Raw genomic sequence first — 21,447 nt, forward strand, 5'->3', positions numbered from 1 at the left:
CATATATCTTTGGCTATAAATCTCAACTATAGCGAGAAATTTTACGCTGGTGGAGGTGGGTAGATAGTTAAAAGATGGCGCTCCATCAGATTCTTAGAGAAATAACAAGACACGGGTGGTATCATAACAAACAACCGAATTGAACAAGTGCTTCATACATGACCTGACATTATCTATGTGTTGGTGTATATGCTTAGCTTGTTCCCAGTTTGCAAACACAACGAGCGGAAACAGTTGGAAGACAGAATTACGAAGTTGTTATGTAGGTAGCTTATTGGATTATACCTTAAGCTTCTAGTTATAAGTAATTCTGTTGACCGTAGAAATTCTTTTCGAAATTTTATCACCAGAAAAAAATTCATCCAGCCTGACAAATCAGCAAGGCGTAGCGAGGTATATCGCAATTCGCATGCTCGGAAGTAAGCGTAGCCTAGTTACTGTCACTTATCATACTGTAGCCTGTAGGCTTAGCCTAGGTCTCCTAACTGTAGTGTTAGAGTTTAGACAGTCTTAGTCCTATGCCTATAACCACAGGGTTGATGGGTTCTTATCAGCTTTTTCTCACCTCAAAGTGGGAAAAACCTCGGCCTAACTTTAGAATCCGTACCATATGAATGGGAAAGCTTACTTCGAATCGGCAGAATAAGGTTAGGGGTTAGGAAGTAGGGTTAGGGAGTAGGGTTAGGAATTAGGGTTAGGAAGTAGGGAATAGGGTTAGGAAGTAGGGAATAGGGTTAGGGGTTAGGAAGTAGGGTCGAATGGTACGGATTCTAAATTAGTACCAAAACCTCAAAGTGACATTTAAATCAATTCAGATCATGTACAATTTATTGCAGAAATGTATGAGACGTCCCTCGAATTAATTAGAAGCAGAATAGCTTACATTTGAAAGTAGGGTAGTAGTACTAGTATAACTTCACTGTGTTCACTACAGATTGACAATTAACTTAGTCGTCCAGATGTCCATGATTCATTTATCCAATGGTTTTCAGTGCTGTTGGGACCTGTCTGCGGAACAGATGATGCACATGTATATGTATATATATATCTTTGAAGAAAGTATCTCTTTCGAGATCTGGCTTTAGGAATCACAAATGATTTCGAGTTGGTTAGCATCATGATTGATCTCTAGAATAAGGCAAATAAGTCACCAAACAGAACTAGTATTTTTCAATACAGGTGACAAATGCCTACAGTGGAATTACGACCTTCATTACTGGTTTTGAACCCCTGGACATACAATCAGGGTCCATAGCGTAGTGGCCCAGGTTCGAATCCCAGTGGAGGCTGGAAGATTTTCACTGTTCTGGATTTTCCGACTCACTATAATTTCCAAATATTACTAGCAACGATACAGCAGGAAACCTAAACTTTTTTAGCGAAGCAGAGTTACATATTTCATGAGTTTTAATCCGTTTTAGGTATGGGCTGATCAAATTGTGTTTTTTTTTTAAGCATTTAAACCCCCCCCCCCCCCACAGTTTTGCACATATTTTTGGCATTTGGAAATCTTACTCCTTACAAATAACCAAAATTACCACTTCTCTCTGGGACCTGAGCTTAGAGGCTCAGAGCATAGCAAACAGCATCCAGAGTCAATGGATGGTTACTTACAGCTTAAAGTCAGCATATCGACGAATGTGTCAATTTCGGGGTACGAAAGAACTTGATTCGGCAGACATTTTGTGGTCAAATTCTGCTCAATTGTATGTTGCTTAGGCACAGAACAATAAATATTTTGAGATCATTATATTTCTGAGGAACTACACATTTGAAAATTGCATATGAGTGATTTTGATTTTTCCTTGATAGATATCGTTGATCAAATCCTTAAGTGCTTCAATTATTAGGCCGCCATGCTATACATATTTAAAGAAATAACAGGAAAAACTGTCAAATAACTATGCTGCATTTAGAGAAGGTCTGGATCTCGAGTGCGATACAAAAATTTAATTAAGTAAGTGATTGGAACTATTACTAACATAGCCAATGTTTTGTTTTTGCAGAGCTTACGAGCAAAACTACTGTAGCTTTTCTTCAGTGCATGATCACCGAAAGTGATAAATATATATATATATATATATAGTCATATATATAGTCATATGTATAGTCATATATATAGTCATATATATATATAGTAGTGTTTACATGGGTCCAAAAATCGGGAACTGAGTACCCGAGAGCCGTTACCCGTCGGGTATCCGTGTAACCGGGATCACGATTTTCAAGAAATTACATATTGGATGCTATAATATATGAATTTTATTCTCTACTGACAATGTTTTCATGTTCAAATACGTAGGTGTAAGATAAGGTATAAAACCTTCCTCAATAATTTCTATTTGCTTTTGTTTCTTTCATTAACTTGTTAATAACTCCATATAATTAACATTACTACTAATATCGCATTGCCGCCGCTGCTTATGCTTGCTCTCCACGCCTATTGGATCAGACCATATAAATATCCAACTTAGCTCTTAAACAATTGTTACTACTACTATCTATTATGCAGGCCCAGGGTTCGCATTAGCCGCGATATTGCGCGATTCGCGCAATTTAATCGCATTTGGAAAAAACAATTAGTAAAAAGCCACTTGCGATTATTATTTTTTAGTTATCCCGTCTATAATCCATAAACATCTTGTAAAATTCCTTGTCAGCCTTTCCTTCTATGAAATAAACGAATGAATAAATAATAATTTCTTCCACATGGTAGCTAACACCACACTAAGTCAATGAGAAATCTAGCTAAGGCTAACCATGTTTATTCCCTGAAATTGTGACGCAGTTATAAGATATCCATGGAATACTTTCTTTATTGCTGTTACGTTCAACCACCTGGTTGCCTAACACCACACTAAGTCAATGGGGTAATCTAGCCTAGCCATCTGTTTATTAGCTGAAATTGTGACGCAGTTATAACATATCCATGGAATACTTTGGTTATTGCTGTTATCTTCGACCACATGGTAGCCTAACACCACACTAAGTCAATTGGAAATCTGCCTAACCATCGGTTTGCAAATTTAAAAAAAAATCACACTTTGCGTAGGATTCGGGTAATAAATTAGGAACTGGGTAGTATTGCGTCGGGCGGTTACCTTCGTTATTGCTGTTATCTTCGACCACATGGTAGCCTAACACCACACTAAGTCAATGGGAAATCTGCCTAACCGTCGGTTTGCCAAATTTTTTTTTTTAAATCACACTTTGCGTAGGATTCGTGTAATAAATTAGGAACCGGATAGTATCGCGTCGGGTGGGTACCCGGGTACCTGGATAACCCGTGCAAACACTAATATATAGTCATAGTTATATCATATATAGTCATATATATATTTTGTTATATATACGTATGTATAACATATTGCTCATCTTTGGTGGCAGACATAGTATATCTGACATTTTTCAATGGTGTTCTCTCTCTTTTTACATCTATAGGTTCAAAGTGGAACACACAGATATGACTCCTTCCCAAGGACATGGGCTCCGATTGGAGCCACTACATAAGAAAGGACAGTCTAAAACTGAAGACGACCTTGAAAAACAGGTGTCACGCCTCTCTGAATCCAACAACAAGTGCTGCAGATGTTGTGGTTTGACTCGTTCCTTAGGCATACATCAGGCGTGGTTCATCCAGGTAACTAATGCACCCACACAACCTTACCCCTCTTCCCCTCCCCACCCTCCTCCCCCACCCCTTCCTCAATTGGATTGGTTAGTCAGATGAGAGACCACTTTACTGATCAGTCACTGTACTATAGATGTCAGTCGTTTTCTGCACTCAGGGGTGCATCATTGTGAGTCAATTCCTACACTCAAGAAGGTTGATAGACATGGTTTGCTGCAGCTGATTCTGCTAGGAACACAAACACTCTCCAAACAGGTTGTTTCAATGTATAGCTGTTGAGCTTTCAACTTTAAAACATTTGAGCCATTTCTGTTGTTTGTAAATATGCAACAGTGAAGGTGGGCTCATTTTGTGCATCAAGGTATGTATATTGTTGGTCAATTTTGTGTGTTATGTGTGTTGAAACCAGGCATATTGTGCGTCAGTTGTTTTGGTGACCAACAAAGGGGGCAATGACCATGCTGAGAGAAGTTGGGGTTATTAGGTCTTATCAAAGTAGATCTCAAAATCCAACAACCTCCTACAACTTTCCCAATTTCCAAAATATAAGGGACGAAAAAATTCAACATCCAAGGTGTGTTAATATTAATAGTGTTTATAGCCAAACTCTTGTATTCTGTACTCTTTCTTACAGGATCCCTGCGGCATTATATGTGCAGTCCTTACATATGCGCTCCTTTTCTATGGTGTTATAGTAACTGACGCAGTGCTTTTGTATCCCATCGGATGGGATGTCTATTCAACGATAAATGGATTCATATTTAACAGCCTCGGTTTCCTCGCCTTCATATCCCACATCAAAGCCATGATGAACGATCCAGTAAGTAAACTTCTAGCATAAATCTCTCTGTTTGCATTTTATCTGACTACATGTTGCCGAATCACACTCTTAGCGTGTGGACCCCTTGCTGTTGCTGCTATATGAGAAATTAAAAACAACCTGAGCTGTATGTTCAGGTTAATTTACATCTTGTAGAAGTATTTTTAAAGAGAAGCCAACATGATATGCTTTGTTTCAACTCTTGATATGTGGTTATAATGTGTAAAAGTTAGGGAAATACAAGGAGGAGGCCACCAGAAACCTGTTTTAAATGCCTTTTGAGGGTAAAGTTCTTAAATTCTGTAAAAATCATATGGAAGGGGTTCTCAATTTATTTTCAGCAAAGGCCAGAGAGAAATATTTGATAGTAGCCAAATGGCCACAGAGAAATGAAATCCTCACTATACCTAGATTTAGCAATATGCAGATTAGGCAGGTGAGGGTACTGAAGGGCCTATGTATCTGATTAGTACAGAATTGTGGGCCAGTTCATTTTGCAAAATGGCCAGAAATCTTTTCAATGGCCCACCTGTTGAAATTCCCTTCCCAGTAGGGAGAACGTTTAAATAGAACCTGTAGCTACTAATACAAGCTGTTATATATTGAGTGTAATATGTCAACCTTTAGTTTATCATATAGTGTCCCATGATATTGAAGCCGAGTTGTTACCTAGCAACCGATGCTGGAAATGACATTTTGAGGCAGCCCTGATTCTATTCATAAAGTTTACCTTTGGAATAAAGTGAAAGACAAATTTTTTAAATATAGGATTTTTTTTTTAAAAACTACCTGTCATCCACATGTTCTTTTAGGGGCAACTTCTTCCATACCTCTGGCTGGAATTTGTGTTTTTCTTCTATCATTGCAGGGAGCAATTCCTTTAGGTAACGCCACCCGAGACCAGCTTGGAAATTTGGGACTGAAAGTAGGTCAGGTGGTTTATAGGTGTCCTAAATGTGTGTGCATTAAACCAGAAAGAACTCATCACTGCAGTGTGTGTAAAAGATGTATAAGGTAAGAGAGTTAAGGTCGGGGGTAATTACGGAGTCTTTGTGCAATGGCCAGCATTAAAACGAGCAAGAAATTCACACTCAATGCTTTCACCAGATGGGTGTTGGGGGGTTGGGGGCAATGAAACATACCTCACAGACGACATCAACAAAGTGTGTATTTTGCATCCATTGTTGTATCCATTTAGTATTATCTAACATATTTCATTTCAAGTTCCAGGTCACACTCAGGGCTCATTGAGATGAGACCAAACAACAACTGCAGCCCCCCCTCCCCCTCCCCATCCTTCTTAAACCCAACATGTTGTATAGTTTCTGTTTATACTGCAGTTAAGAAAACAGAGAAAATGACTATTCCATAATTGAATGTCAACATTTTTTTTTTTCAAAATCAACTATGTCAAAATGCTATGAAGCAAGTTTGTTATAGTGATGCCACTGGAATTTGTTTTGTTTTGTTTGGCTACTGACCATAAACATACAATTAAGCTTAATGTTTTTTTTTCCCTTAACAGAAAAATGGATCACCATTGCCCTTGGGTGAATAACTGTGTTGGGGAATTCAATCAAAAGTACTTTGTCTTATTCACAGTAAGTTGTTAATTTTCTTTATTTCCAATCATTCTTTTGAATGCATTGGTTACCAAGTATATTTACTGTGCATTGCTCTAATGAGTTCTTTGTTAACCTAGCTTACTAGTCTATGTATACTCACTTAATGCAATTAATACCCTTTTCCTTCTGTCACCCAACTTTAACTGCTCGTCCGTTCCGTTCTCACCGAGAATAATTTCCTTTTACATAACAATCCTTGGATACGTACATTATTAAAGAGTGATTGTGTATCGTGGCAGTTTCGAGAAATGCACTGTAAAAATTCCAGCTGTTTTGTTTACATATTTTTCGATGCTCTTTCTTTATGACTTTAATGTTCGTCTTCTTCCCTACTTTAAAGGAGACACAAATTCGACCATCATTGTAGATTGAAGTGATAGAGATAACTGTTATCAGCAACTTCTCCAAAGCAGCTAAGAAAAATCTGATTCCATTTCTGAGATATCACAGACTTTCATGTTCCTTCACACACAAGGCAGATGACTTGATCAAGTCTAAATATGACATAATTGAGCCACATGTGCTTCCATTTTATAAGTATTTCTTTATTTATCACAATCTTTGTTTTCTGTATCAGAGACGGGTTTTGAAAATGCTGAATCTAAACTATTGAAGCGCTTAATATGAACGAATGATGGCATCGGTTTCAGTGTCAACACTGAAAACATGAAAAAAAAAGTGAAATGTGTTAGATCCTAATGGCACCACGACATCACCGATTTACAAAAAGATAGCTCCCAGACACGACTAATTAAACTACAACATCTCACAAAATGTAGCGAGATATTTCCTAGCTGTTTTTTTTTAGGGGGGGGGTTAGTTGTTTGTCAAAAAGATATGTTATTACCCAAAGATGATGAGTGGGTTTCTGTCCCGTTTAATTTGCTTCTTATTATCAGTCGATTATTGTTTTATTGTGACTTCTTACACATCAGACGACGTTTTGTAATTTTTTTTTTCCACAACTGTTGGTTGTTCTTCTAGTTATCACTTATCATCAGCCAGGCAGAAAGAATATAACCAGCTAACCCTTACATGTTATTATATTCTATATCTTTGTTGCAGCTATACATTGCCTTAGTCTCAATACACAGTCTTATTATGCTTCTTGTACACTTTGTCAGCTGTGTTGGAACAGAATGGGGAGGTAAGTTTGTACCACTGATGTATCAACCATTAATTAAAAACTGACCCATTTCTGTGAGGTGTTGTTACTTATGTAGTGCTGTTGTCTGATGATCGCTCAGTGCGTGACACTCTGAGTAACAACTACTAGTGTTCCACTAGTCTAAACTAATCCTCATATATGTGTATGTATATAATTGAAAACGTAATGAGTTGAAAAATCAAGAACAGTGAAAAAACTTCCAGCCTCCACTGGGATCTCGAACCCGGGCCCCCCGCTTTATATACGGACACCCTAACCACTAGGCTATGGACGCTGATTGTATGTCCAGAGGTTCGAAACTGGTAATGAAGGTCGTAATTCCACTGTAGGTGTTTGTCACCTGTATCGAACAATACTAGTTCTGTTTTGGCGACATTTTTGCCTTACTCTAGAGATCAAACATGATTCTAACCAACTCGAAGTCAACAGACTTTTGTTAATGAAATGGAGGTAAATGACAAAGGCAATTGAAAACTTAATGAGTTGAAAAAAAAATGTGTATTTTATATATATATATATATATATATATATATATATATATATCTATATTTGTAACCAATCGTTTGTTCATCATAAACAGTATCCTCATTATCCTGTATTGTTCGTATTTTTCTTCTTTCCTCTTCTTCAGGTAGCTGCGCCCATTTCTCTTTGCCAGTTACAGTTATATTTATGATGACCCTAACAATGGAAGGCCTTCTATTTTCACTTTTTACTCTCATCATGTTTTGCACACAAGTCCATGCAATCTGCACGGACGAAACGGTAAGTTCACATTTTGAAATCCAAAAGGTCACGATAATCAGGAAGGTCTCTGAAGTTTAACTTTCTAGTCTTGGTTCGATGATTGAATATGGTCACAGACTTTGCTTCCTGGATGTCCAAAAATGAAAGAATACAAAAAGGCAATCTTGTAAGTACACTGAAGATGACAGGGTCAACGTTTGGCTATTTTACAAAGGTAACATTTTGTGGAATTGCAAGTGAGGTTTGAAAATCAGTTCGTCAGTGATAAAATTTAGGTATGAAATACCAGCCACCAAAGTTGGCTGAAGTTGAATAATTTAAAATAGAAGTCTTTTTGGGCCCTTTCATCTTATTGTTTAATATGCGAGCATTCTGTTTGTTGATGATAACGGTTTCAATGTTGATCGTTCTTATCAAGGGCATCGAACAACTGAAACGAGAACAACCAACCTGGAGCAAGAAGACAAGATGTCTTTCCATGAAGTCTGTCTTTGGAAGTAAGATGAATCTGTCGTGGTTGAATCCATTCGTGAAACCTGACGTAGGAAGCGGGAAGGATCTCAGATATATGTACAGTGTTTGATGCCGAGTGTACTAACAGAGAGAGCGTGCTACCATTGGAGAGACCTTTACCTGTTTATGTATTTATTGAGACCCCAAGTTTCCAGAAGTCTAAGAAAGTGTTGATGGATCAAGGCTGCAATGTGAGGTGACTTAAAACTGATGGACGGTGGTTCAACAATGATGGTTGAAGGATCAACACTGGTAGTTGATGGATCAACAATGATGGCTAATGGATCAACACCAATATTAGTGGATCAACACTGATGGCCGATGGATCAACACTGATGGTTGATGGATCAACACTGGTGGTTGAAGGTTCAACACTGATGGCTAATGGATCAACACCAATGTTAATGGATCAACACTGATGGTCGATGGTTCAACACTGATGGTTGATGGATCAACACTGGTGGTTGATGGATCAACACTGATTTCTAATTGATCAACACCAATGTTAATGGATCAACACTGATGGCCGATGGATCAACACTGATGTCTAATTGATCAACACCAATGTTAATGGATCAACACTGATGGTTGATGGATCAACACTGCCGCCGATGGATCACCACCGACAGTTGATGAATCAACACTGCCGCTGATGGATCAACACCGAGGGTTGATGGATCAACACCAATGTTAATGGATCAACACTGCTCTACTCCAGATGCAACATATGAGCTTTTAGTAATTGAATCTCTTCAAGAGACTAAAAAACAAAACAAAAAGTAACATCACTAGATGGTATCATAGCTCACTGAAAACTTCCCTACTAGGTTTATATCAGCTATGAAAGTTGATACTTAGATGTAGTCAGAAATCTATGGGTGAGATGCCAGGAGATTACTCCATCCTCTCAAACAATGCTTTCGAGGTTTGTTTTGAAGTTGTTCAAACTTTGCAGCTATTTTGGGATACTTATTGATATTTGTTTCAGTATCATATGGTCCCTTCATAGCAGCTGGTTGCCTTTAAATTTAGAAGTGCTCAAGAAAAAACCCAGCCTGCATATCTTAAGATGTGACGGTCATCAATTGAACCCCAGCGAATTTTGCTGTTGTAGTGTATCACTTCACACAGGATTACAGTACATCTTGTGTGTGGAATGGTTTCACTAAAGCTAGCTTATACAACTCCTAAAACATCATCAGTAAATGAATTTGGCATTTATCTCTCTGTTTAGTTTGATGCAATTCACAAATCACAATAGAAAACTAATAGAAACCAATAAGAAAGTATCTTTAGTCTGGTTGAATCATGTCTGAATGTTAAGTATTTCCTTGTTACTCATCAATGTAGATCGACAATGCACCTTTCAATAGCTCGCTTGGCTTTCGGTATAGTTACTAGGAATTTATGTAAATGTCTTTATACAAAAGTATAAGATATAAAACTGAAAACAAAGATGCAAAATGCACCTTGATCCGATTCCCAGCATCATCATCATAACCTATTTCCAGGTTTGAGAGATATGACATATTAAAAAGTATCATTTTTCTTTTGATGAGATAATGTGCAATACTATGTGATGCCATGAAAGGACCACACCCATAACTGACTGTCCCTCCCCCTTCCCTCACCCAGCCCCTTTAAAAGAAAACATGATTCTATAACCTTACAAAATAAATTATCTTTCTGAAGGGATTTTATGTCAGTAGTAGGTACTGATCATGTAAACCTCTTTGAAATCCAGTTGTAAGCGATTGATTAAAACTGATTTGAATTTGTAATTATTCTGATTGTACGAGTCATAACAAAAAGGGAGACAAACAAAGACAGCTTGATGTATTTATCCATGTGGGACATCACATATTTAAATTACAAATTGGTGCTTTCTGAAGTAAAATGAATCATTTCATAATTCTATTTGTTTTACAACAATTGAGCAAGTGCACAATGTATGAAGATGGAAGAATTGGACCAATACATTTAATTTTTACTTGCTATGAATAATGTATCCTTTGATATGTTGTAACCCACAAAGTATAGACTTGCTATTAGTCCAAGTTGTATTTCCATACCACAGTTTTGTTTTAGAAATGTCCCTTAAACTTCTGACGGTCATCAATCCAAGTAACTGAACTGTTTAGTCTAACACACATCATGGTAAGGTCAGTTCTCAGATGCAACACAAATATCAAAGGGGAAAACAAGAGTTTTTATGGCTCCCTCAAGGCCCGGTTTACGATGCATTTCAAATTGGTCAAAACAAAAAAATGGTGATGAATGTCGTGCAAGGATCGTCTGTAGCCGATGTGAAGATAAAACAACATGTTTTGGTTGAGTTATTAGATTTTATAAAAGGATGGATTAACATTATTAGTAATGTCTACTACACTGGAGAGCCCATTTCATCATGAATTAATGTTAAAGGAGCTTTCCAGGGATGATCATATTTTATATTAGAAAATAATGAGAACTGGAGTAGCTACTGAAACAATTACTAGCACCCAAATGTTTCTTCTTCTGTATTCTTGGACTGACATATAAAGATTAAAACTCTCCTTAAAGGTGGACTGTGACATAGACATCAAGATTAAAGCTCTTCTTGAAGTCATCCTGTAAGCCTGAGAATTTTGTTATACTTTTTTAGCATTAGTTCTGTTTCCTCTGCAATATATGTTTCTTTCAGTTAGCTATCTCTATGATACAAAGGCGATGTTTATTCATCTCTTTTTTTTTCCATACATTAGTTATGGTAATTTAAACATTTTCTGTCTGATTACCTTCAGTTGTTTAGTTTTATCAATCGTTTTGCATTCCAAATTATTGTGATTAATGTCTTAGTTACTTTCTGATGTTTTTTTCAATTTTTATAATTTTTATATTTACTTTTGGCCGTTTTAAATAGTCGATGACATGGCAAAATGGTTTGTAACAGACATTTAGTGCCTGGTACCTTTGGTTATAACAATGAACTTAAATTGACATTGTTTTCTAGAAGTACTTTCTTCATTTGATTGTTACTTTTTTAGTTTTATTTTGGGTTTGGTTGCCTAGGGAACATGACCAATATATTTAGCCTTCTTTACGTTTTTTATATCCATACAGGAGCTCAAATTTTATTGTTTCCCCATAATCATTGATTTCCAGCCATTTTAATTATTCTCCATGGTGGTGGTTGGAGGCATAAATCATGTCTCCCATTTAATATCCAAATTAAAAGGATAAAACATAAATAGATTTTTTTTTTTATGTTGGTAGAGACTAAAGTTATGATCCTGAGAACCTGGAGACAATACGTGTTTGAAAAAAATTTTATTTTTTTTATATTGTTATATATATATTGTTGAAGGTGTTTTCCCAAAGTATATACTTCTCAGAAAAACAACATCCTCAAAGTCTATTTCCTGACAAACAGCTTCATTTGGCACAAAAAAAGATCATTACAAAAATATGCCTTTAAAGCAGGAATGTGTCAATATATATTCTTGGGAAGAAAAAAAAAATCCAACAATTTACTTCTCAGAAAAGAAAGGCATCATTGAAATGTTTAGTTGTGAACTAAGACACGACAACATTTTATTATATATAATTTGTTATTTTGTCATGGAACTAATGGGCTTTTCTGGCTTATAAACTTGGTTAATTGTTTGCTTAAGTTCTTGGATTTGGTTGATTTCCTGGTTGAAGATTCTAGTTATAATAACATATATAGATGAATGTCACATTTGACTGGATCCAGACTTCCATTATAATTTTCATGAATAATTTTTGTCTTGTCTCAAAAAAAGACATTTTAATTATGACACCAAAGTTTTATGGACTATTTTCATCTTTTTTTTATTCTTTTCTTGGGGGAAAATTTAAGATGTAGTTACTACCTCATATTAAATATGAAAAGTAATGAAAATGTCATGTTGATATAAGTCATATCGTAAAGTTACTTGGTGCTGGTTGTGGTGACAGTGAGGTGATACTCTTAGTTTTAACCACGAGTGCAAACAAAGAGAGGTTTTCCTTGGTGTACATTTCATGTCCATGTACTTTTGAATCATCACAGTAAACTCTGCCCAGTAAACATCCCAGTAAAAAACACTTAATTATTACTGGACTTTTATTCCTTCAGATTTGCTTATATTAATGTCCACTTTTTTGTACTGACTTAGGTAGAATTTGCATAAGTGCAGGAAGAGTTTATATATATGAATCCTGTTGATCATTTGTATATAAGAGACAAGAATTGATTCAGAGAAATACATTTGTATTCATAAAATGCTCCATTTTTTGTCATCCTGTATCATGGTCTAACATAAAAATATTTTTATTGGCTAAAAAATTATATTAATCATGTTAACTCTTGGCAAAAAATATTTTGTAGATTATGTAAGAGAGAGCAAAAGAAAAATTGTTCAAGCTGAGCATTTAAAGTCTTGTATCAAGGCAAAGCTCTGCTCACAAGACTTCGCAACTTCCTTGACCCCTGGCGATAACTTGTGACACCCACACACCCCCAAGTGTGCACAATGCAAACTGTGGATCTAGGGCACTACATGTATGTATGTATGTATGTATGTATGTATGTATGTATGTATGTATGTATGTATGTATGTATGTATGTATGTATGTATTTTAGATCCTCCTACAAGCAGGAACTCCCGAAGAAGCCATCATTGGCTTATCAAAGCATCAAGCTGACCGAAGTCAGTCTCTTAGATTAATATTTAACGTCCATGATTATGAATTGTCAACAACTCTGTAATTGGACGACATACATTAATCTTGGAGTGACTCGAACTCGGGACCTTATGATTGGAAGGCAACGGCGTTAACCACTGAGCTAACACTACATTGCACCACATCTGTGTCCCCTGGGGGGATTCGAATCAGTTGCAGCCACAAACTGGTACACACAAGTTACCTCTTGTGTCCCCATTTATACACTTGTGTGAAGAGAACAAAGATAAAGTGCCTTGCCCAAGGGCACAACATAATGACATGGCCAGGACCCAAACCTGCAATGCTCAGATCACAACTGTCTATCCATTTGAGCACCAAACTCCTCCATACAGCACGTGCATTAAGTAAATGTCGTGTGACGTGACCATGGATTTGATAGTTGCCCATAAAATCGGTCAATGTACTCATCAAAATATAAGAAGTCCAGATGAATTTTTACCGAAATAAAGATAATACGTTGATAGAAAGCCCCCAGTTTGTGTCTGAAGGTAAAAATATCCATATCACTCATGAATACCTCTAAGTTACCGTAAATTTTGTAGAATATATATGGGAGAGCCACAGAGCTGGACAAATATAACTGGTGTGAAACAAAGGTTTAGAGTTTTGATGTATGCCCTTAACTGCCGATGCTTCAGAATATTAATCATATAGATGAGTGCGCCTTACAAATGAATGATCTAAGATGGACCACCACTAAAATAGAATCCTTGAGGTATCTAGAAAACTTGACTTTGAAGCTCTCTGCAATAATTTCCTGGGTCGCAAAGGATTTTGGATGGGTCGATGGGATTGTTTCAGAAACTGCAGCAAAAATGATAACTTATTTCTAAAGTCAAGATATCACATAACATTAGTTGGACACCATGGCCCTGTGTGCCATTCTATGGATGGCATTGCTGATTCTTAAAGCAAAAATCGACAAACTTCAGCAGTTGGGGGGGGGGGGGGGTGATCATTGCGTTGCTGCCAAAACAAACATTTTGGCTGGGTGGTGGCCTTAATAAGGTTGCAGACCAACGGCATAGTGCACTGTTTCCTATAAAATTCTATGAAGCATTTCTAGTCCTTCACACAAGGTCAAATGAGCTGGTCTTTTCAATAGATGACAATTATTTGTGCCAACATTCTCGTTGGTCATGTATGCTAGGACTAGGCACATGGCAATGAAAGAAGTGACAAACAACATACAATTACTCATCCTGACATATATATTGTGATCACCTGTCTCCACGATCGGAGATAATACCACAGAAAACCAGATCTATAAATAAAGAACATATTTACAGATCGCAGAATAAACTTCATCGATTGCTTTCCCCAAAATCGTTTTGCATGCCCCAATACCTAAAAATATACCTTCTACATTTACATGGACCAATAAAAGTTCAGATATTTCTACAAGTGCATTTTCCATCTGCTGTATTCATCCGATCACAAGTAGTGATCCTTGCATCTATGCAAACTCATGTAAGCATATCACATTAATGTCTTTCCTTGTCCTCAGGTTCGGCAGGCAGTATTAATGGTGGTCTTGTAAACCTCTCTTTTGCGAGCCACTGGAAATTTTCATCAAATTGAATGGTATCTAATGTTTTGATTTCAAAAACAAATTAACTGCAACAGACTTCAATCATAAAATAGGCAATTCTTCAGCATTTTTCAGTTTTTCATAGGCATCTCTGTTATCCACATTAACACAGAGAGTAACTCCAGATTTGTAAGCTGCTGGTATATCTATGTGACTAGTATACAGCCATCTCTTCAAGAGCTGGAAATAAATCGTATCTGGCAGTGACACTGAAACTTCTTCCTGAAGAATCTTCAAAACTTGATCTATCGAGAAACATTTGATGAACGAAAAGTTAATATTATTTCGTTAACAAAGTAACAATCGTATTTATGGTTTGAAATGTTAGGACAGATTAATAAGTACCATAACGATCAAAATAGATATCAACTGTTTTGCCAAGACAATCAAAAATGAAATTTTCAGGCTCTTGGACAGAAATGAAGTTCGTCTCAAATGCCCTCTCAGAAGAATTTTGTGTTCTATGAACCGAGTTCAAATATGACTCGGGTCAACAATTTAAAATCAACAATAAAAATACATCACTCACAGCCTTGCTACTCCCTCCCTCTCTTTCACTGCCCATAACTTGACAGTGCAAGATGACTATAAACTTTATTTATTCAATATATTTCAAGCAAAAAGGAAAGCTCTATCAGAAATCCTATACCACTCAAATTCTCACCTTTGACCTTTCTCTCAGACCACCTCACATCTTGGTGGCTTTCAATAGCTTCCAGATCACATCGAGCATCGAGTCTGGAAAGAACATCTTCTCGTCTCACCTGTCAAAAAACACGCACACATATTGACACACAAACAACACTTAATGGGATTAAGGCAAAAGCTTGAAAAAAAAGCTTGAAAAATGAAAGGGAAAATGAAGGGCCAAAAATTAAATGAAAATAGCTTGAAAAATGCAAAATTTCATCAATTGTTTTGTCTTTTATCTTTTCCATGCAGAAGAGTTTGTATTCAAGTCAGTAATTCCTTGAAACACAGGTATTAAAATGGCAATGCCTGGTGAACTCTTTCTTACCTCTATATGCTAGCTTTCTATACCATCAAGCAGGAAGCTAATATTGACCTTCATATTCAAACTTAAGACTAGATTGCCCTACAGTGTTCTGCACTGCAGGATAAACAGTCCTAGTGGTAATTGAACATAAATCAGTTAAGACATGTGCAGTGTAGTACTGCACTTTTCCACAGAGGAGGAACATACTTAGGTGCGGACCCATTTTTTTGGGGTGTACCACCCTTTTCAACATCACATAAAATTATTTAAAAACATTAATTAGTTATTACTTATTAGCACAACCTTGTCTGTAGACCTAATTTGTAGCCTAACTATGCCTCAGAATACACCACTTGATGTCTAACATCTTCATAATAAGAACAATTTAACTGATTTTGCATACCCAAACACATATACAAAGGAGTAAAGCTGCTACACAAAAGCAGCGATGTTTGTTATTATAAACAAAATTCATTAACCTGCATAACTTCTATGCAAAACCTATATCTACGAAAATGTTCCCCATGGATGATCCAACGTTAGTAGAAATTTTTACCTTAAGAACCGATTCACTACAGAGCTGTTGTTCTATAACATCGCTTGTCGTGACTGTGACCGGGTTGCACATGTGTACATGTTCAGAGTCCACACCATAAACCATCTGGTGATGCCAGGCATCTGGCATCTCCTCCCCGGCTACCACACCCCTCTGAAGGTTCAGCGTCAAGAGTGGCACTACCCCTTTAAGATCCAATGCAAAGAAGAAAAAGAAAGAGAAAAAAAGAGAGAGAGGGGTTGAGAGACTTTACATGTAACTAACTTTAAAGGACGATTTTAGGTAGAAGTTTTAGTAATGTGTTGTTGTCGAAAATACATGAACATTTGAGTGAAAGGGATGTTTCTCTAGTTATACCTGTTTAAGAGATATTAACTTTTAAACATATTTATAAATCTCTGGAATGCTCCTGATTGGCTAAACTGATGACTCAGTCGGGCCCTCTGTGCAAATCTAAAAAGCTAACGTTAAGCCACTGTTTCATAAATCCTAATAACTCAACCACAAATTTTTTTCTTTTGACTTCATTCAAGCAATGGAGTATCCTTGTAAGATGAAGTTCAACACCATCAGACCTTGAAAAATTTGAAGCATATTATAAAAAATATCATATGAAGCCACAAAAGTATTGTTTGATGAGTGAGCCTAGTTGTTGCATCTTACGAACTGACCTAATGGTATGCATAATAGACTGCATAGTCCAGTCGCTTCAACTGATGCAACCTCAGCTGTTTTAAAAGGGTCATTTCTCAAAAGGTGGTGTAAGTGTTCTAAAATATAACCATAGAGAGATTGCAGTGTTCTTTTACTATTATTAACATATCCGAATTTAACTTTTGCCAACAGTCATCCTTTAAGGGGCCATTTCTCAAAAATCAAGTTTTATAGAACTATTAAAAGTGATATAGAAATATTATAAGTGTTCTGGAAATATTAAAAGTGATATAGAAATATAACCTGGACTGACAGTTACTTTTGTACCAACAGTCATCATGCGTAGATGAAAAACAAGCAAATGACATCAAACTTTGTTATTCGTTAAACCAAAGAATGTAAATTTCTAAAAAGGAACCTTTGGTTGCGATTACAGGGACCAGGTAGAAAAGGGTGGGGTAAAGGTGGGCCTTTCATACTTGTTGGAAACTGGGTATTCATCTGTATGATTTTTCTTCATAGGGCTGTTACAGGCTCATCCATATTTCCTTGAAATTCAACAGCTTACAAAAGTTCCTAATACAAACCCAACTAACAATCAAAAATTTAATCAAAAATCATGTTTTGTAAATTATTACCCATTTTCATCCATCCTGAGAGCCAATCGAGGATTCTGATATTTCTCTTTGGATGTAAGTGAAAGAAGCGAGCATAGACTTTGTCCCCAGCCACTTTCTTCAAGCCCTCGATGAGATCGTCAGCCGTTGTACCCGCAACACTCCTTGAAAAGAGATACTCGTGAAGAGGTGCTTCCTCGGCTCGAAGCCTTGTTTTAATTGTTCCTCCAATATGCTCAATGTCAGGTTCTAATCCAATAAATTTCTACAGAAATAGAAGAAGGAAAAAGGGGAAAAAGAAGATTTCATTAAGTCAATTCAACTTAGATGTTAGATAGTTTAAAGAAATGGGCACAAACACCAAACAACTTGATCCACTCTCAACCGAAGTCCCCTTACATAAAGACTGTAACCATATGATCATTATGATGCTAAGTCAGATTAGTAAGCAATGACAAAGTAACACTGTTAAATGACAACTTTACAGAAGTTCATGGTTGTATCAGAAATGGACTAAAGTACACAGTTATACTTCCATCAACTCTCTCATGCTATTTTTTTCTGTTAGTTAAAAACCCTGCAGATAATATGTTACTGATGGGAGGATTTGTATGATTGCTACTTGCAATTAAAGATTGAGAGTTATTTGATTTATATTCACACCATCTCTTATATTGAAGTTTTGAGGCTGTCAGTACAGAGAGCGGCAGAATTTTAGTGAAATTTATCATGAAGAGAATATGTTCCACACTGCTAGTTGAAAACCCCATCTCAATATCATGCCCCTAACTCCAGATATGATTGAATGTAACCTATTGTAACCTATTGAAGGTAACCTATTGAATGTTACCATCTGTGGAGTGTAAGCTCAGTGGTTAACGCTGGTGCCTTTCGATCATTAGGTCCCGAGTTCGAGTCACTCCAAGATTAATGTATGTCGTCCAGTTCCAGGGTTGTTGACAATTGACAATTTCATAATCATGAACGTTAAATATGAATGTAAGAGTCTGACTTCGGTCAGCTTGCGGCTTTGATAAGCCAATGAGGCTTCTTCGCGAGTTCCTGATTGCAGGAGGATCTAATATACATACATACACACATACATACACGCATACATATTTTGACTGGCTAACCCTAAACATTTAACTATTCCATTAAGTTGGATCACAATAGGGGGTTTGTGATGTCATCTGGGCAAAACTCTTTGGAAGCTATATTTAGGCTATTACAATCTTCCTTTTGATTTATCCTTGAAACCTGATACATGTGCAATGTTTGCATAGCTGTCAAAGTTCTCTGTCCTTAAAATTTCATAAAAATGTATCTTTTGTAGAAATATTCCTTTTGTTTTTTTAATAAATGTTTGAAAAATTATTTAAAAAGACATTTTCAGCTGAAGTGCCCTGATGACATCATCCATTCTGCTGTTTCCCAGACCTGCATTTACAAAATATCACTAAATTATAAAAATTCATATATTTGCAGTTCAAAATGCTGTGAGGATGTGGTTTATAAAGTTAGATTCAGAACATATTCAACAAGTTTGTTCAGCAATCAATTGAAAAGCAATTACTTTGAAGTAATCTGTGGTTTGTTATACTGCTGGTAAAAGTCATGAATAAATATAAATGAGTGCTTCATAAGTTACTTCTCCTCTCTAATGATTGCTTACGGTGCCATGCATTATTTTGTCCATTTCACTGTGATAAATATAACAGTACTTTCTGCAGGTTGTGTTTACATAATTATGTATATAAAACTTCATTGTACAATTCCATGCACTTATATCTAGCTACCTTCTGACAGCAAGGATTGCATTGCAACATATTTTCATTATTTCAAATAGTGCAAATTTTGACAGTACACTCATTTCACTTGTTATACTATTTTAGAGTTCTAATGGAGTGACTGAAACTTTTAATCCTCTTGCCAGTAAGTCTTACAAGCTTTCATGCTATGCAAGAGAACTTGTGTCAAAGGTTAAAACTGACCAAAACATTGATGACAGCAGTAGCCCCACAGGCTGATACTCCAATTTGTTCAACTTGCTCCTGTTCTACCTCTTCTTGAGTCCAAAAAAAGTGAGATGGTTCATCATCTTTAGGCAAACACTCCATCTAATCTAAAACAAATTGTCAGAGTTAATAAAATATTATTAGGTTTGTCATTAAATACGAAAGAGAGAACTTTCTAGATCTTGATGAAGAATATTAAGGTCCCGAGTTCGAGTCACTCCAAAATTAATGTATGTCGTGCAGTTACAGAGTTGTTGACAATTGACAATTCATAATCATGGATGTTAAATATGAATCTAAGACACTGACTTCTGTCAGCTTGCGGCTTTGATAAGCCAATGATGGCTTCTTCGCAAGTTCCTGCTTGCAGGAGGATCTAAAATACACACTATACATTCATACATACATTGTACCTTTAGTGTAGGCTACCTGACACTGATACTGCCACTGAAGCCTGGATAATAACTTAGACCTAACTTAGGCTTAGACTACATCTTACAAGTATGCAGAGCTGTTCAAACGTTATAATCGTAACTATATATGTAGTAGTGTGTGAAATGGAGCCCATTGCTACTATAGTAATATACAAACGTTGGTCCACTAAGCTAGCTGTCAGAGAACTATAGTTTAGTATTAGCTTTGGAATATACTGTACTAGCCTGCAGCCTATGTATTCGATGTGACCTGTTGTGCGAAACATTCATATGGAAATGCTCATTCCAGCTACTTGCATACATACTCTCTAGTTTGTCTTCTTACTCACGTCAATGATTTCCCTTCTCTCTTTCTTCCTCGTTTAATCCTTGAAAGGGTGGACAAAGTGATGTGAATTGATGTTAGAAGTTGTCTAGCCAAAGTACAATGTCGATGTTTCCTCTGAACTGGTACTACTGGCTGCAGTCTAACAGTAAACTGTGTTTACGTTTGAGTTCAGCATCTAAAAGTAGACTTGAAAGATAAATTTCCAAGACGACATGTTTTGATAGAATGCCCTCTATTGTAAAAGTTTTCCTCAACTTCGCGCCAAAAAGGCATCAACCTGGGTTAAGTCAATTTCCAACCAAGGTTCAACGTGATAAAACGTACAGAAAACCAAAGATGGAAGCTATCAAGCTATATGCTCTGCTTTATAAGTAGTCTAAGGAACACTGAGTACTGATTGGAAATGACACATTAGCAAAATACAAATTCTTGTTAAAAATATGCATGTATGGAATAATAATTAGCATATGTATTAACCAGGCTTGGAGGACTCGAATGAAGTTAGACTCAGACACGGTCCCACAGTACCTCGACTCGGACTAGTCGAGTCCATCGGCTATACAAAATGAGGTTTGGGGACAAATGTGACATCCTGAAATGATATTCTTGTGAGCAATTCCATAGTTAAATCAAAACTGCACTTTTACAGCACGGTCGAATCAATGTAGGGCTTTTCCCATTAAAATGTCTTCTGCATTAAAATCTTTAATATTTGCAACCAATTGTATATGTATTAACTTGAACTCGGCTCAGAATCCGGCTGTAAGATTACTCAGACTCGACTCAGACTTGAACCAAACGTGACGTGACTCTGCTATGGCCATTTTAATAACAAAATTTAAGCTTAAATGCTTCCAAATAACACTTGCCATGTTTGTTTCGTTACTTTAAATGTATGAAATGCCCATCTGACATTGAAGAACTAAAGGACAAGTTCAATTGCTAAAACTAATATAGGAAAATTGACCAACATGTTATTCATCGACTTGCTAATGAATCATGCATATAGTGGGTACTTTG

The 21,447-nt window shown here is 36.5% G+C and overlaps 2 protein-coding genes across 5 annotated transcripts; one reads left to right on the plus strand and one right to left on the minus strand.

The window, feature by feature from the left end:
• Window positions 1-112: 112 nt before the first annotated feature.
• Window positions 113-12,773, plus strand: LOC139959882 (palmitoyltransferase ZDHHC3-like). Of its 2 annotated transcripts, none has more exons than XM_071957794.1 (8): window positions 113-262; window positions 3,442-3,640; window positions 4,266-4,451; window positions 5,320-5,465; window positions 5,977-6,052; window positions 7,142-7,223; window positions 7,876-8,009; window positions 8,410-12,773. In XM_071957794.1, coding segments are annotated over exons 1-8 (990 nt in total). In that variant the 5' UTR covers window positions 113-260; the 3' UTR covers window positions 8,575-12,773. The 2 variants fall into 2 exon arrangements, with proteins under 2 accessions (XP_071813895.1, XP_071813903.1); XM_071957802.1 differs by lacking the exon at window positions 113-262 and adding an exon at window positions 300-419.
• Window positions 12,774-14,640: 1,867 nt separating this feature from the next.
• On the minus strand, window positions 14,641-20,626 carry LOC139959896 (uncharacterized). Of its 3 annotated transcripts, none has more exons than XM_071957831.1 (6): window positions 20,429-20,626; window positions 19,642-19,767; window positions 17,672-17,915; window positions 16,380-16,564; window positions 15,491-15,590; window positions 14,641-15,071 (listed from the first exon to the last, which is right to left on the minus strand). In XM_071957831.1, the coding sequence occupies exons 2-6, from the start codon at window positions 19,765-19,767 to the stop codon at window positions 14,869-14,871; spliced, it is 858 nt and encodes a 285-aa protein (XP_071813932.1). In that variant the 5' UTR covers window positions 20,429-20,626; the 3' UTR covers window positions 14,641-14,868. The 3 variants fall into 3 exon arrangements, with proteins under 3 accessions (XP_071813932.1, XP_071813924.1, XP_071813915.1); XM_071957823.1 differs by having other exon boundaries at window positions 19,642-19,772; window positions 20,405-20,626; XM_071957814.1 differs by having other exon boundaries at window positions 19,642-19,772; window positions 20,429-20,622.
• Between the last annotated feature and the right edge of the window lie 821 nt (window positions 20,627-21,447).

The sequence above is a fragment of the Apostichopus japonicus genome, chromosome 3, assembly GCF_037975245.1.
Source record: "Apostichopus japonicus isolate 1M-3 chromosome 3, ASM3797524v1, whole genome shotgun sequence".
NCBI classification, from domain to species: Eukaryota; Metazoa; Echinodermata; class Holothuroidea; order Aspidochirotida; family Stichopodidae; genus Apostichopus; species Apostichopus japonicus.